Source organism: Myotis yumanensis, unplaced genomic scaffold (genome assembly GCF_028538775.1).
Source record: "Myotis yumanensis isolate MYYU_CA2020_CCGP unplaced genomic scaffold, mMyoYum1.0.hap1 SCAF_6, whole genome shotgun sequence".
NCBI lineage: Eukaryota > Metazoa > Chordata > Mammalia > Chiroptera > Vespertilionidae > Myotis > Myotis yumanensis.
This window is the reverse complement of record NW_027223757.1, coordinates 83,717,046-83,731,934: the sequence shown is the minus strand read 5'-3', so window position 1 is coordinate 83,731,934 and position 14,889 is coordinate 83,717,046. Positions and strand designations below refer to the sequence as shown.

At 53.2% G+C, this 14,889-nt stretch overlaps 2 protein-coding genes across 7 annotated transcripts in view; one reads left to right on the top strand and one right to left on the bottom strand.

Annotated features, from left to right (window-relative positions):
• Positions 1–540: 540 nt before the first annotated feature.
• Positions 541–13,259, bottom strand: MRPL14 (mitochondrial ribosomal protein L14). 4 transcript variants are annotated; one of them, XM_070418514.1, is made up of 3 exons: positions 13,194–13,259; positions 3,460–3,551; positions 541–1,042 (listed from the first exon to the last, which is right to left on the bottom strand). In XM_070418514.1, the coding sequence occupies exons 2-3, from the start codon at positions 3,528–3,530 to the stop codon at positions 676–678; spliced, it is 438 nt and encodes a 145-aa protein (XP_070274615.1). In that variant the 5' UTR covers positions 3,531–3,551; positions 13,194–13,259; the 3' UTR covers positions 541–675. The 4 variants fall into 4 exon arrangements, with proteins under 4 accessions (XP_070274615.1, XP_070274614.1, XP_070274616.1 ...); XM_070418513.1 differs by lacking the exon at positions 13,194–13,259 and adding an exon at positions 4,764–4,953; XM_070418515.1 differs by lacking the exon at positions 13,194–13,259 and adding an exon at positions 3,963–3,981.
• TMEM63B (transmembrane protein 63B) overlaps positions 12,631–14,889 on the top strand; it is a 23,715-nt gene continuing 21,456 nt past the window's right edge. For 2 of the 3 annotated variants that reach the window (XM_070418512.1, XM_070418510.1), the window contains exon 1: positions 13,425–13,523. The gene's annotated coding sequence lies outside the window, so the exon portion shown is untranslated. Of the gene's footprint in view, positions 12,927–13,424; positions 13,524–14,889 lie in introns of those variants that run through there. The other variant, XM_070418511.1, reaches the window with a different exon arrangement.

Sequence of the window (14,889 nt, the reverse complement as noted above, 5' to 3'; positions counted from 1 at the left end):
GGGGAGCTCGGGGGCTGCTCCGGGCAGACGCTGCCGTCTGTGGCCTGACATGGGTTGGCTGTGGGAAATTGTTTATTGCCTTCACTATCTGATAAGCGTAGACAGAGAAACCCCCCGAAGGCTGGGTGCCTTTGAAGCCCTAGCAAAGGTCGGAGCTGGGCGCCACCTCTGTTTGTCCAGACAGTGGTAGCTGAAACTACTCCCCCATTTATTATTATGTAAATCCTTGCTGATGGACTAGTCTGTCTGTTGCCAGGGGTCACCTGCCTAAGGGCTATGCTAGGGGTGCATCCCAGATCAATAAAAGCTTGGTGAGGCCTAAGCACGGGAGGAAGTCCTTCCCCTTGAGTTGGACTTACTCGCCTGGTCCCCCAATATCTCTTGTCTTTTCATATTCATTTGTGTGCCGCTCTGCTTCCAGTTCCTGAACCCTGATCCGCGCGGGACGTGCGAAGGAAACACCCAACCTTGTTGGCCACCTTGTGACTGCTTCCGTGCCACTGACCTCACAACCACATTCCAGAAAGCTCAAGAAGGAGACACACGTGAAAATGTTTATTCCTCACAGGACACTGTTCCCCAGCCACGGGGCCCCAAGCTCCCCGCCAGCAGGGGCGCAGTTTTCGGAACTGCTCCTTCAGGAGCCCCACTGCCGCGGCGGCGGATGGGCTCTGCTCACACAAAGTTCTGAGCAATGGCCAGCACCTTGGAAAACTCGCCTTCCCTCCGGCGCAGGCTGGTGGGGATGGGTATCTTAATGCGGGTCCCCACCGGGTTCCCGTTGTCCTCAATGAGGACCACGTTATTGGAGTCGAACCTGGGGGTCATTCGAGGACCAGGCATGCGGTGCCCCACAATGAGCGCCTTCTTCTTCTGTCCCTTGATGGCCAGCAGTATCCGGTCGCCCACCTTGCCCACCCCATTCTTGGTGTAGACGTGGATGCAGCGAGGGGGGCGATGGTACGGGGTGTTCCCCAGGGCACTGTTGTCCACCACACGCACCCGCGTCATCTTCTGAATTGCACCGAGGGTCCCGGTGGTGCTGGTGGGAAAGAGAAAAGTCTGAGGTCGGCACCTCCCCGGGTCCGTTGCGGAGGCCGGGATGGGAGAGAGCGCACGTTAGCAACAACACGCTGAACAGAGCACCACCCAAGCTCTGACGGGGAGGCAGGTGCTGCGGAGGGTTCCTCTGTACCCGCGACAGTTTCGGCACAGACAGGAGCTCCCGCTGCCGGGTCAAGAACCTCACTCAAATGGGTTTTAAAGAGAACCCGCTTTTCTGTTACAACAAACTTCATGGCAGCCTTCATTGAAAGCCTTTGATTTCCAAAAGGACTCTGAGTATTAAGGGAATACCTCATGGGCCAGGCCTCACCCACCGCCTAGCCTGCCAAACCTGCTCCCCCAGACTATACTGATTCCCAAATTTCCTCATCTATATGTTGCTGGGAACCAGAGATATGAGTGAGTAGGTCTGCTAAGAGAGTCTGTTGACACCACAAAGCAGAGACAGGAAATATGTCAAGGGAACAGTTTTCTGTTTTAATGCAGTTTCCCCCACTCGAAATAAATTTGTTGTTTATTATTATTATTTTACTAGTAGCCTGATGCACGAAGATTCGTGCAAGAATGGGCCTTCCTTCCCCTGGCTGCCAGCACCGCCTTCGCTCTGGCCGGAGCCGCCTTTCCGCCTTCCCACGCTGTCCAGAGGCCCAGAGCAGCTGGGGCTGTGCAGAATGCCTGCGTCCCACCCCACCCCCCAGCCGCTCAGCACCTGCTATGCAAATTAACCCATCTTTGTTGGGTTAATTTGCATACTCACTCCTGACTGGCTGTTGGGCGTTGCGAAGGTGCGGTCAATTTGCATCTTTCTCTTTTATTGGTGTAGATTTTTAGAAATTTGTTTTTAAGCAGGTACCTACTGAAGGCAGACAAGCTACCATTAAGTAACCTGATGACAGTGCATTTCCATTTCCCTGATGCTGGCCCCTTACGTGCTGGTGTTCCCCAGGTAGCCCCAGGTCCTCTCCCCTCCCCCCACATGCCTATTCTGGGCAATTCTATCTATGCCCATTGCTTCCAACTAGTAAATTCCACCTCCAGCCCCACTTGTCTCCTCTGCTCTAGTCCTGTGTTTCCACTCTAAACTCGCTACACATCCTACAGCTACTGCACAAGAGGCCCCACACGGACCTTGTCGCCTCCCTTGGCGCTCCTCCGCCAGCGGCTGCATTTCCCATCGAGGTAATGGCTTCTCCAGAAACTCCAGCATCCAAGCCATGCACCTCTCTCTCCATCACCCTCCGCTGAGGCCACGTCCTACTGTTACTGCCTCCTCAGCAGCTCTGTCCTCTCCCTGCACCCCATCAACACTTCCTAGGTTCAGCAGCTCACTCTCTCACACCAAGATGAAGACACTGTGTCCTAACTGGCTCCCAGTGCGCCTCACTATGCCAACCAGCAGCTCTTTTTAGAATATAAACTGAGGCCACCCCCCTGCTTAGGAGTGTTCAATGGCTTCCCACTCTCTACTTGTCAACAACCTGGCCCCGTTGTACCTGCCCTCTAAGGTACCACCTCCTACCACCTACACGCCCGCCCTGTGCCCCAGTGGCCGGGAAGCTCTGGAGCTCGCCAAGCACACGCCCCTCGCAGCCCTCCCCGAGGCCTGCCCAGGGCCTGCTCCCTCTTCCCTTCTGGGAAGGCCGCCTCCACTCTCCCTTCTTCCTCCTCCTCCTCCTCCTCCTTCTGCTCCTCCTCCTCCTCCTCCTCCTCTTCCTCCTCCATTAGCAGCTCTGGTCTCGGGCCTTCCACAGCACCACACAAACCTCTATTATTACACTGGTCACATTTCCTTCCAGTTATTTGTTTCCAAGTCTGCTCCCATGGCCAACTGTGAGAACTCTTCCCGGGCAGGAAGCGATTCTCATTCATCTCTCTATTACCAACCCCAGACACGGTGCTCAGTAGGCGCTTGTGAAATGAGTGCACGGACGGGGCCAAAAGGCATGTTTGCCAACAGGAATGCAGCTGTGCTCTCCCCCTGGGTTAGCGTCTAAAAGGAGGGCAGGCTGTCACACTTCTGTCATGCTTGAGATTTTGGTAGTAAGTAACTTTTAAAAAATGATTCCAGTTTTAAAATAGAAGGTTTCAATGCACTGGGAGGGAACGGGAGGGTTAAGAGATGTCAGATTCACTGAAGTCTGGCAAGGACTGAACAGTTCCATCTTCCACCACGTGCCTTTCCCTATCCCGCCCCTCACAGCACCGTCACCTCCGTACCCATGCCCTCCGTACCTGACCTCACCAGGCCCCAGCCCAGTCTGACTCCTTCAGCTTCCTGACCCATGGCCCACCTCCCTGAGTTTCCGCTCCCGTTCTAGTCACCATAATACCCAGCCCTGATGGGAGGGAGGCTTATCAAAGATGCAGCTTGAAGAACTTCCTGGGGAAATTTACCTGAAATAGCGCTGGCTGAGGGCTCTGCTGATGCGGGTGAAAGGGCCCCTTAGCCCAGGAAAGAAAGCCATGGGGTCCCAAGAGGGCAGATCCTGCAGAAAAAAGAAAGGGGGAAAATGTTATTTTTAAGTCAGTGGCCTTACACAGAGCCAGTTTTCTTTGTTGTTGTTTTTTAATAAAAGACTGTTGGGGACTTGAGTGGGAGATGGCACTTCCAGCACAAGATCATTAGTCACTAAATATAAATCTTAGTGGTTAAAAGATACGCAGGTGATTAGCTGGAACTCCAGCTGCAATTCTGCTGATTCATATTCTAACTGGGGTCGGAGAGCCGGAATGACCCAGAGCAGTTCTCGCCATAAGGACTCGAACAGCACAGACAGTGCCTTCGTCACCACATCGCTCCCACGGGCCGGAGGGAAGCATCGATCCCTGCTACACACCCCGCCGGCGACCCCGTTTCAGGTCCCCACAGAGGAAACCTGCACAATATGGACACTCACGGCCGCCTGAAACCAGAACTTCTACTCCCTGAGAGGAAGCGGATGATCTGAGCCGCTGCCCAGGTTGTCTGTCACATCACCTTTCCCCCAAATGTCACGTCAACGCCAGAACATTCGGACACCTCAAGGCTCGCAAAGGGGAGCCAGACGATGCCTTTGACAAGTCACTGACCAAAGTCTCCATTTGGGTCAGAATCCCAAACATTATAACACAGAAAAACGACCGGCCCCACCCTGCAGCTCCCGTGGGGTACGGGAGAGCAAACCCCGACCCGACACTCACGGCTCCAGCTTGCACAGCCGCAGCCCAGTGGCTCCCTAGAACCTGGCACCCCCATTTCCTGCAACACCTGGGCGTCCGTGAGGGGCGTGTTTAAGAAAAGCCGGCAGCCAGCTAGTATTTCCAACTGCAAAACACGCCCGTTCTTCCCTCCAAATGTCTGGCTGCAGAGGGCCTCGTTCGAGAGCCCTGCAGAGAGGGGCTCCCCCACCGAAGTGTTTACATCAGCCCTGCCCAAGTTCAAAGCACCTCAAGTGAGACTTCATTTCACAAGGCTGTGGGGGCGGGGAACCCACATTTACCTCCACAGGAATATCTAACATTTCAGAAACGCTTTTTAACTGCAAGTCAGCCTCAGATCACAGGCCTACTCTCCAGTGTTTTCCTTATGACAACCCAGTGAGCACCGGCCAAAATGGAAGGATGGCCAGAAGACTAAATGCAGAGGGAGTCGGCGAACGTGCAGAACTACTAACATCTAACGCACAGCACTAAGGACCACTGGATGAGGCAGGCTTTACCTGGAGAGCGCGGTAAACCTGCAGAAGGAACCGGAGCTCCCGTGTCCCCATCTGCCACACATCCTCACAGGTGGTCACGGCGTGAGCCATTCAGAGCACAGGGCGCAGTGTCTGGCACTCGGCACCTATTAGCTCTCCTCGTCGTCATCGTCATCATCATCTAGTCACATCTCATTCCACGGATTAGGAAACTGAGACACAGAGAGATGAAGTGACTTACGTAAAGCCCCACAACTAGCCCAGGGCAGAACCAGAACCAGAAGTGGACCCAGCTTCCACCCAAGGTTCCTTTTACCACACCCTACAGCCTCGCTCTACCGTACACAACTCACGTCACAAAGGAAGCTCAGGGTCAGAAGCAGCTGTAAGGGTAATCTGGTCTTTTTCTGTTCCCTTTATGAACATTTATTGAGTATTTATTGAGTATTATGTACCAGGCACTAGACTAAACGCTTTACAGTATCATCCCATGTAAGCCGCACACGACTCTATGAAATAGGCCCTGTCACTGGCCCCAGGCTGTGCATGAGGAAACGAGGCCCAGAGGCGTGAGGTACTGTGGCCCAGGCCACACAGCTAGGAGTGACAGAGCTGTAACTTAAACCCAAATCGTCGGCCTCCTGAGCGCATGCTCTTTAGTCAACAGCGTTAACATGGTAACTTTATTTTAAAAACTAATATATTTTTCCAACTGTTAAATCATCCTTGTTCCATGCACATTTTACTCATACCCAACTCAACGTTTGCTGAATCAACTGAAATATAGATGAACATCAGGTCAAAATTATTCATTTTAACCCAATTTAAGTTTTTGAGACAATCTGTGGTGTGGGTGGCAAGAGCTCCATATTGGAGCAATAACTGACTACTGGCTTTGAAAAAACCTGCTCTGAAAAGCAGTCCTGGTCCAGGCTGCAGTTACCGCCCATCTCGGCCTCGCTCCTGAGAGAGGCAGCTCCTCAGCTCCTCCACGGAGCCCTCAAGATTAGCCCAGCACCACCCACAACCCACAGGTCCTCTCCTGAGGAGACACCTGCCTCTTCACACCACTCTGCTTCCTCAATAACACTTATGTTAGCCCAAGAACTGCAGAAGTGCCTGGGGCTTCCCAGAACTTTCCTGACTTGAGTGTAACAAACCCCACCATTCAAGGTGCCTAAACTCTTCAGGGCAGTGTGTGCACAAACACACCCAGGCCTCGCAGTGCCTTGCTCACAAGCCCCCCAGCCTGTGCCCATCTCTGCCCGGCTAAGTCTGACCCAACTCCAAGTGCAATTCCTCCATGAAGCCTCATACAAAACTGCAGCATCAGATGTACCCCTCCTGAGCACTGAGGACATCTGGGCAGCCCGTGCCAAGACCTCTCATTGCTCCAACTTTCAGGATTCAAACTCAGTGAATAAATTTAGGTACTTTTTAAAAATATGTTTTTATTGCTTTCAGAGAGAGGAAGGGAGAGGGAGGGAAGGAGGGAGGGAGGGAGGGAGGAAGAGAACATCAATGATGAGAGAGAATCATCAATCAGCTGCCTCCTGCACACCCCCCATGGGGATCGAACCCACAACCCCGGCATGTGCCCCGACCGGGAACTGAACGGTGACCTCCTGGTTCATGGGTTGATGCTCAACCACTGAGCCACATCGGCCAGGCAAACTTAGGTACTTTTTAAAAAATAAAGCTGATATCCCTTGTGGGGTTTTTTGTTGTTCTTAAGGCTGATAACCCTTAACATTCTAGTTCTTGCTACTATCTCAAACTCAGAAACCACAGAAATCTTGATAACGTGGCATCTGAACTCACTGCAGGAATTCAGGAACCGCACAGACTCAGATCATGAGGAATAATTGTACTGTCCTCAGACACAAGAGTACACATTCCCGTCTCCAAGCAGCTCTTACAGTTTCACAAGGAAGGGCCCGATTCAAGGACTTTGCACTACTCCTGGTGACCTAATGATGATCTTCAGGCCCAAAGGGCCTAAGACATCAAATGGACAACAGTAAGCCTTCCTACGAACTTGAAAGCACAAAAGAACCAAATGTACTCACTTAGTGTGTGTGTGTGTGTGTGTGTGTGTGTGTGTGTATCCTTTATTCCTTTAAAAAAAAAAGTCTGTGGCCTCCTCTACTCCCACCCTAGCAAAAGACCTCAGCAGGTCCTCCTGGAGAAGTGCAATAAACACTGGCTGAATGAAACAAATGAAGTAGCCAAAGAGAAGACATCCCTACTCACGGCTCCAGACACACTGTAGAGCAGCGGCCAGCAACCGGTGGTCCACGGACCACTGGTGGTCGGTGAGGTCCGAAAGGTTGGCGGCCGCTGCCGTAGAGCTCTTATCTGTCTATCGGGAACCAGGACATCACACGCAAACACGCTTTAGGACGACCACAGTGCCGTGGTGGCAGGATCAGCCCATGCTATGTTTACAGGCCCCTGGAATCACCTCCCAGGCCTGGTGCCCACACTGCCCACTGTAGAAAAACACCTCATCCCACCACTAAATGACTGGTTTGAATCAAGGAAGGATAATGGAGGCAGCAATTTACTTCAAAGTAACTTTGATTGGCCTTGATGTTATTTCCTAACATAAATCCATCCTGTAGACACAGGCCCTGATTCACTTCAAATGTAGTCTATATATAATGCTTTATTTCCACACGGAGTCTTATGTGTGCACGGAAAATAACCCCAATGATACCTCCTCCTCTACAACACTCTCACTCAGGGAGGCCAGGTGTTCAGACGACTCCAGTGCCAGAGGTGGCTTTTCATGCCGCTTTCTGGTCAGCACTGAGGACTGCCCTTCAGGTTTGGACTATGAATCACAACCTCTCCAAAAGGGGGAAGGGGAAAGGAGGAAGGGAGGGGAAAGTATAGGGAGGGGAGGGCGAAGGAAGGGAGGGAGGGAGGGAGGGAGGGAGGGAGGGAGGGAGAGAAGGAAGGACAGAGAGAGGGAGGGAGGGGAGAGGAGGGAGAGAAGAAAGAAAAGAAGCCCTAGCTGGTTTGGCTCAATGGATAGTGCAATGGCCTGCGGACTGAGAGGTCCCAGGTTCGATTCGGGTCAGGGGCACATGTCCGGGCTGCCAGCTCGATCCCCAGTAAGGGGCATGCAGGAGGCAGCTGATCAATGATTCTCATCACTGATGTTTCTAACTCTCTCTCTCTCTTCCTTCCTCTCTGAAATCAATAAAAATATATTTTAAAAAAAGAAAAGGAAGGAAGGAAGGAAGGAAGGAAGGAAGGAAGGAAGGAAGGAAGGAAATGATAAATTACTTACAACCCAAGAACCATGCCCATTTTCCACCTGATTTAACGTTAGGATCTGCCTTCTTAACGTGAAGTGGTGGAAGCCAGGGAGGACTGTACACTTCAGGTACACATCGGTGAGTTTTTCACTTGGCATCACCTTATAGGTCCCATGGGAAGGGCGCTCAGTGAGGGCAGGGCCGGGCCTGCCTGCCTGCCCTGTATGGTGCTGCACACTCAGGACCCAGAACAGCGCCTGGCACACAAATGCAGCTCAGTGAGTATCTGTCAAATGAATAAAATTAATCTGCAATTGCAATTCATCCCCCAGCTCCAGAAGGCTCCGTGTAGGGGGATCGGTGGTCTTGCTTGTGCCTGTCTCCCAGTGACTTAGGGGGGCCTCCTACCCACTGAGAGCTCATTTTTAACTAATTTTAATACACAGAGACTGACTGAAAAAACAGTGGGTGCTCTGTGGGAAACTGGAAAGCACCATTACTTGAGGACCAGGGAAATGTACTTAGTATCACAGCCCTACGTATAACTATACATTGTTTCCACATGAACGATTTCCATCTTTAGGTGAGGCATGTTACATACATGTCATAGGCCTTTCCACAGGAACGGGCTCTACAGAAAAGAGACTAAACGAATAAAAGTTCCACAATCATAAAGGAGTGCTTACAGGAGATTCTGTTACTAAGTAACAGGACGGAAAAGAAACACTAAGAAATCAAATGCAGCCCTAGCCGGTTTGGCTCTGTGGATAGAGCGTCAGCCTGAAGACTGAAGGGTCCCCGGTTCGATTCCAGTCAAGAGCACATGCCCGGGTCTTGGGCTCGATCCCCAGTGTGAGGCGTGCAGGGGGCAGCCAGTCCATGATTCTCTCTCATCATGGATGTTTCTATCTCCCTCTCCCTTCCTCTCTCTCTAAAATCAATCCATATATATATATATATATATATATATATTTTTTTTTTTTTTTAAAGAAAGAAATCAAATGCAGCATGCACCCACAAGGAGAAACTCCACCAGCCTGCGGATGTAAGTGTCCTCTTAGCTAAAGCAGGAAAAACGCAGAGGTGTGGCAGCTTCGAAGAAGCAAGGAAAGGAAATCCCGGGACCCCGCCATCTCCTGCAGGTTTCGCCCCAGTCATTCTGGACCAACAAGTACTCTTATTTGTTGCTTAAAAACTCATCCCTGTTTTGTTGTCCAGCGGCCCTCTTCCAGGAATCTTCTTTAACCTCACAAAAGTATAGCACGTTACAATTCTCCAAGTACTTTCACCGCAGGTTACCTTCCTGGATGATTTCATTCCTGAGCACCCAATGGAAACACGAAGACAAATAACAAAGAGCAACCATCTGCAAGGGACTGGATCAGCTCAGGATTGTGAAGGGTTCTGGGGCTCAGTAATGCAAGTACCATCTTGCAGACTAGAAATGAAGTCCGAAACGCCAAGTGACTTGTTGACTTGTTCAAGATCAGAAGGCTGTTCCTATTACACCCTGCACAACACCTGCACAGCTAAGATGCTGCTTCAACCACTATCAAAACTCACAGAAGAAAACACACCCCACACAGGACAAGGGCTCATTCTTCCCTATCGAGGCTGCCATGTAATCTTTAAAAACTCGGGAATTAAAAAGCTGTCTTTTCAATAACTATCTGTACTACATCCAGCACAGCCTAGGAAAAGAGCTGAGCTGACCGGATTCCCCTGCCAACCTGAGTCTTCACAGTGTCTTCGTCAGCATGATGAGCTGTGTGTGCCAGGGCTGCCACTGAAGACCCCATTCCTCAATTTGATTCACCAGAGAAAAATGTTCCCAGAACTCTTGTCCTGTATTTATTTATTCGCCTCTCCCCGCCTTGTCACAAAAGTATTTAAAAATACTTTTAAGATATACCTGACAATTCTCAATCATTCAAACTCCCCCTCGATCCCGACTTCACGGGTATCCAAACATCTATAGTCCAAAAATAAGTTTGTAATAATCAGTAATGGCAAACTCAGAGAAAGCGCACAAAGTTCAGCTCTACTCAACCGTGCACGCATTTCCTTCCTATCACCACCTCTCGTGGGCCAGCGGCAAGAAGCCAGGTGTATGGCGCTGTCAGGTGGGGCGATGGGCAAAAGGAGGAAAAGCCTAGAGGAGTCCCTGGACTCAAACAGGAAATGCTGCTGATAGAAGCGGATCGCCTCCACCCTGTCCTCCCCTCCTCTGCTAAGTCTGTGACCTTGGGAACCACAGCACCAGGCCTCAATGACTCTCTGCCAAGCAAGGGTAACTGGGAAGAACAAAGGCACGGAAGTGGCTGTGCTTTAGGTTCATTCATGTAAGTGGTCCTTTTAAAGGGGGGAGGCCCTGTCTACACTGAGCAGGTAGGGACCAGGGACCAAGTCTGCAGGATAAGCAGTGTGTTTCCCAAATCCTCACTCCCTGTTCTCAGGGCGGCACTATTAGCGTCTCTTTAAGATCACTCCGTCCTAAAAGTTTGTGTGTGGTTTCTTTTTTTTCTTTTTTTTAATGTTTTTATTTATTTCAGAGAGAGGAAGGGAGAGGGAGAGAGAGAAACATCAATGATGAGACAGAATCATTGATCGGCTGCCTCCGGCATGCCCCCTACTAGGGATCGAGCCGGCAACCTAAGCATGTGCCCCAACCGGGAATATAACCTAACTTCCTGGTTCATGGGTAGACACTCAGCCACTGAGGCACACTGGCCCGGCCTCAAAGTGTTTTTCAAGTTAAAGTCAACATGGAAAAATACTCCCTCTCTTTTCTAGGGACATAGGTTATTTCTTTTTTTTTTTTTTTGACTTTTTGGACAGAGAGGGAGACTTTCCAACTCTGAGCTGTTTCACTCGTGAATAACAAGCAACCTGGTACCTTTCTTAATAAGAGAGCACAGTACCTGAACCAGAGCAACATTTCTGGGATGTGGATCATAGTTCTCTCTTACATGCTGGCTGTGATTGTAAAATCGCACCAGAGTGACCTACAACCCAGAACAAGCCATCGGCCTTTAAAAAGACGGCGAAATCATTACGGGTTTTTGAGACCCTCCTACACTCTCACACAACCATAAAAGCAATAGGAAAACCCACCTAATGTGGGTCCAGGTGTCATCATTCCCAAGACAGAAGTGGGGCAGGACAGGCTGTAAGAACTCCTGCATCATCTAAGATTCTAGTTGCTGAGGAGAGCCTGCCCCTGAGAGTACCTCCTGAAAAAATGGACTCCAGAAGAGATTTTTACCCTTCCTATTCAGGAGCAATAATAAAACATTCTGGCCACTGTTCCTTCCAGGGTTCCACAATGCCCTTCATACTCTTCTCACCTCTGTTAACACGTGGTGACCCTAGTTAGGCACTGGCAGGAACAGATCAGGAACCCACCACAGATTCAGGTTGATAACTGCATTCTAAAAAATAGTAGTAATACATAACAAATGACCCATGAACCAGGAAGTGATCCTCGGAGGTCCAAACACCAGGTACGCATGGCCTCCGTCTCCACTTCCCAGATATCCGTCACAAGTGCTACTTGGCCATGGATCAATCACGGCAGCTTTACGGCCATAGAGTCAACAGGTGTGAAAAGTTTCATAGGAAATACACATCCAAGAAGCTCTGATGGTAAAATGGACAATTCCATCCAAAAAACAAACAAACAACAAAAACTAGAGTAGCTGCCTTTTCATCTAAACGGCTTGCTCCCACTCCAACAAAATCCTGTTCTCCAATCGCACGCGTTTCCAATGAGCGAAGAGGGACTGACCGTCTTTCTTCTTGGGCAGTCAGCTCCTGAAGGAGACCCACTCTGTTCTTTACGGTATATTCCTGGTGTGCTAACTGCATCCTCCAGGACAGGTTTAAATTAATGAAAACTCAGGTTAAAGAAGGCAAGAGGGCAAACAGGTAACCAATATGTTTCTAGCGTTTCTGTTAGACACAGAAACATTTTCTAACATCTCTTAATGCACTAACACATGTGTGTACCTGAAACAAGTGTCAAGAAACGGTATTTACCATTACAAAGACAACGCACTCCGATATCTTCTATTTCTTTTTCTTTAATGATGGTTGTGATCCACTAAACTGATTTCCAACTAATCAATGGGACTCTCTGACTGGGAGCTCAGTTTGAATTGCACTAGAACTAGATCAAAACTGATCACCTCATTCCACAAGCTACTAACGAACGCTTCAAAAAGCCCCCAGAGACACCGGCAGGTAGGCAGTGCCTTCCCAGGTCCGGCAGCCCAGGGTTAAGCATCTCCCAACCTCCCAGCTTTCCCAATATCCCAATAACCCCAAATGACTCTGTCATGGGCCCTTTGGTTAACCTTTTCATAAATGCAGCCCATTCCATCTCTTAGGCTGGCGAAGTTCATGTGCTGCCCTTTGTGAAAAGCAATGCTTCCCTTTCTGTCTCCAAACCAAGCCCCTTCAAGACTGAAGGGAAGAAAACCTTCCAGGAAGGAACCCACAATTAGGTGAACCAGTTGGTGCTCTGTGCCTGTTTGTGTGGGTGATACGCTCCTGTGCCTGTGTCCGCACCCCCGCGCGCGCGCGCACACACATCTCTCGCTCAGCTCTCCATCCAGCCTTAATCCCTGGCAGACGCCGCCTCCGATGAAATGAGAAACCAGGGAACCCCCGGGAGCCGCGGAGGCACTCCTCGCATGACAGCGAAAGCAGTGGACTCACGCTCCACACCACAGAGCGCCTGACCGACAAGTCACCAAGTTATCTCCAGATCCAAGCTGGGAAGGGGAGCGGGGAAGAGAAAAGCAGACAAACTCGGAGGGACGCGCCGCGCCGAAGGGACCGGCCAAGGACACCTCGCCAAGGCCTGACCGCAGCCCGCCCCTGCCCGGGCCGCCGGCCCCAAACTCCTGGGAAGCAGGTGAGCGCCGCCCGGGCGCGGGGCGCGGGGCGCAGAAGCCACGGGAGCCCCGCGCCGCCCGTGGGGGTGGGAGGGAGGAGGGTCCGGGCCCGAGGCCTCCCCTCCCCTCCCCTCCCACAGCCCCTGTGCCCCAATGCGCCTACCCTCTCCCTCTCCGGCCTCCGCTCACCCACCCCGGGAAGTGCGCCTCCCCCACTGCCGGCAGGGAAAGCGGGGGAAGTAAAGAGTTCGGAGCAGGACGCCCCCACCCCCGCCTCCCCTCCGTACCGCTCTCGCCGCCCCGGAATATCCCGCCGCGGTCCCCTCCGGCCAAGCGCCGCCTCCCCCCCGCACCCCACGCGGCCGCTCCCTGCGCCTGCGCCCGGCTCGGCTGGGCGGGCCCCGCTCCGAGTGCGCGCGCGCCCTGCGTGTGCTGGCGTGGGGGTGGGCCCTGCGTGGCCCCGCCCCGTCCCCCTCCTCCGCCCCCCTCCCGGGACACTGCCGCGGCCGCCGCAGGAGCCGGGAGCTCGAGCCGCCCAGCGACTCCCCCTCCCCCTCCCCCAGCCCCGCCCCGCCCCAACCAGGGGCTCCGAGCCGGAGCCGAGTCTGCGCCTGGGGGTGAGTACGCGACCCTTCCCCAGCCCCCCTCTCTCCTCTTTGACGATCCCGCCACCACCCAAGGAAAAACCCCAGACTCAGCTGCGCGTCCCCTCCCTTCCACCTCCGGCTGGACCCAGAGGTGCCCGGGCCCGCGGGACCTGCTGGTGCCGCGCGCTGCCCCTAACCCCACACCATCTTGAGCCAGATGCGAGCCCTCCGACCCCTGCCGGGGCTCCAGATGTGCACCGCCTTCTGTCCCCACCCCTCCGGAGATCCGGAGGGGTGGGACCCCCACCACCCTAGAGCCACTCTTCTCCCTGCTGCCCGGTCCAGGTGCGCCTCCCCTCCGCGGCCCTCCGGGGTTCCAGCTGCGCCCAGTCCACCCGCCGCCGTTGTGGGGAACCCGCCGCCCCCGCCCCCGAGTTTTGGATTCCAGGGTCTCCAAGTCCGATGGCCTCGGTTTCTTTTATATTTTCTCGTGCTCCCGGGGCCAAGTACCCCCGAGGCCGATCCCAGGGCAGGGGTTCGAGCTCGGGGAAGCGCAGGTTTCGCGGGTGCTGGCACGAGGCCGGCCGCTGCCCCCAGCCGGTCTGGGGACTGGTCGGCAGGCTGGGGAGGCGGCGAGCCCCGGGAGCGTGCGTCCTCTCCCTGCGCCCCACACAGTGCAGTTCATTCATGAGCCGCCCGGGCCTGCGGTGGAGAAAGGAGTCAGCGCGGAACCGGGAGTGGGGCAAAGGCCCAGGGGGGAGGAGGCGCGCTTTGTCCCTCCTGGCCTTCTTGACCACCGAGGGAGGACAGGCTCACAGCTTTGGCGCCTTGTGTCCCAGAAGAGTAGGACGCTTGGGAAGTGGAGAGGAGAGGTCAGAGGGGCCGACTGCCCTTGGGGCTCTGTGCTGCCACCTGCCTGGGTCCCCCGGGCAGAGGTCTGGCCGCTGAGCACTACGCTTTCCCAGGGGCGAAGGGAGGGGGCCTGGGGTTCTCGGCTCCATACCACTCTCTAGCCTCCCTCTGGGTCTGCAGCAGCCTAGGAAGAAGGAGGCTGAGCCCAACCTCTCCGAGGAGGGCCCCTGGCCCTACCTCCCAGGCACTTGTGAGTAGGGGAGTGGGAGTGTCTGCCAGGCTTCCAGTGGGGGTGTGCTGGCAGCATGGCTGGCCTTCAGGGCACCAGAGGGTCCAAGCCCTGACATGCCCCAGGTGGCACATGCTGAGGCCTGCTGTTAGCTCATCCGACCCAGTCTTGGCCCATGGGTGGGTGGGTGGGGATGTTGCAAGGCACAAGGCAGGTGGAGGGTCGCTAGGAGCCCCCTTTTAGACATCCCACAAGTTCCCTCCAATTATAACAGTCTTGGAGACTTAAGTTCAAATTCCGGCTCTGCCACTCCTG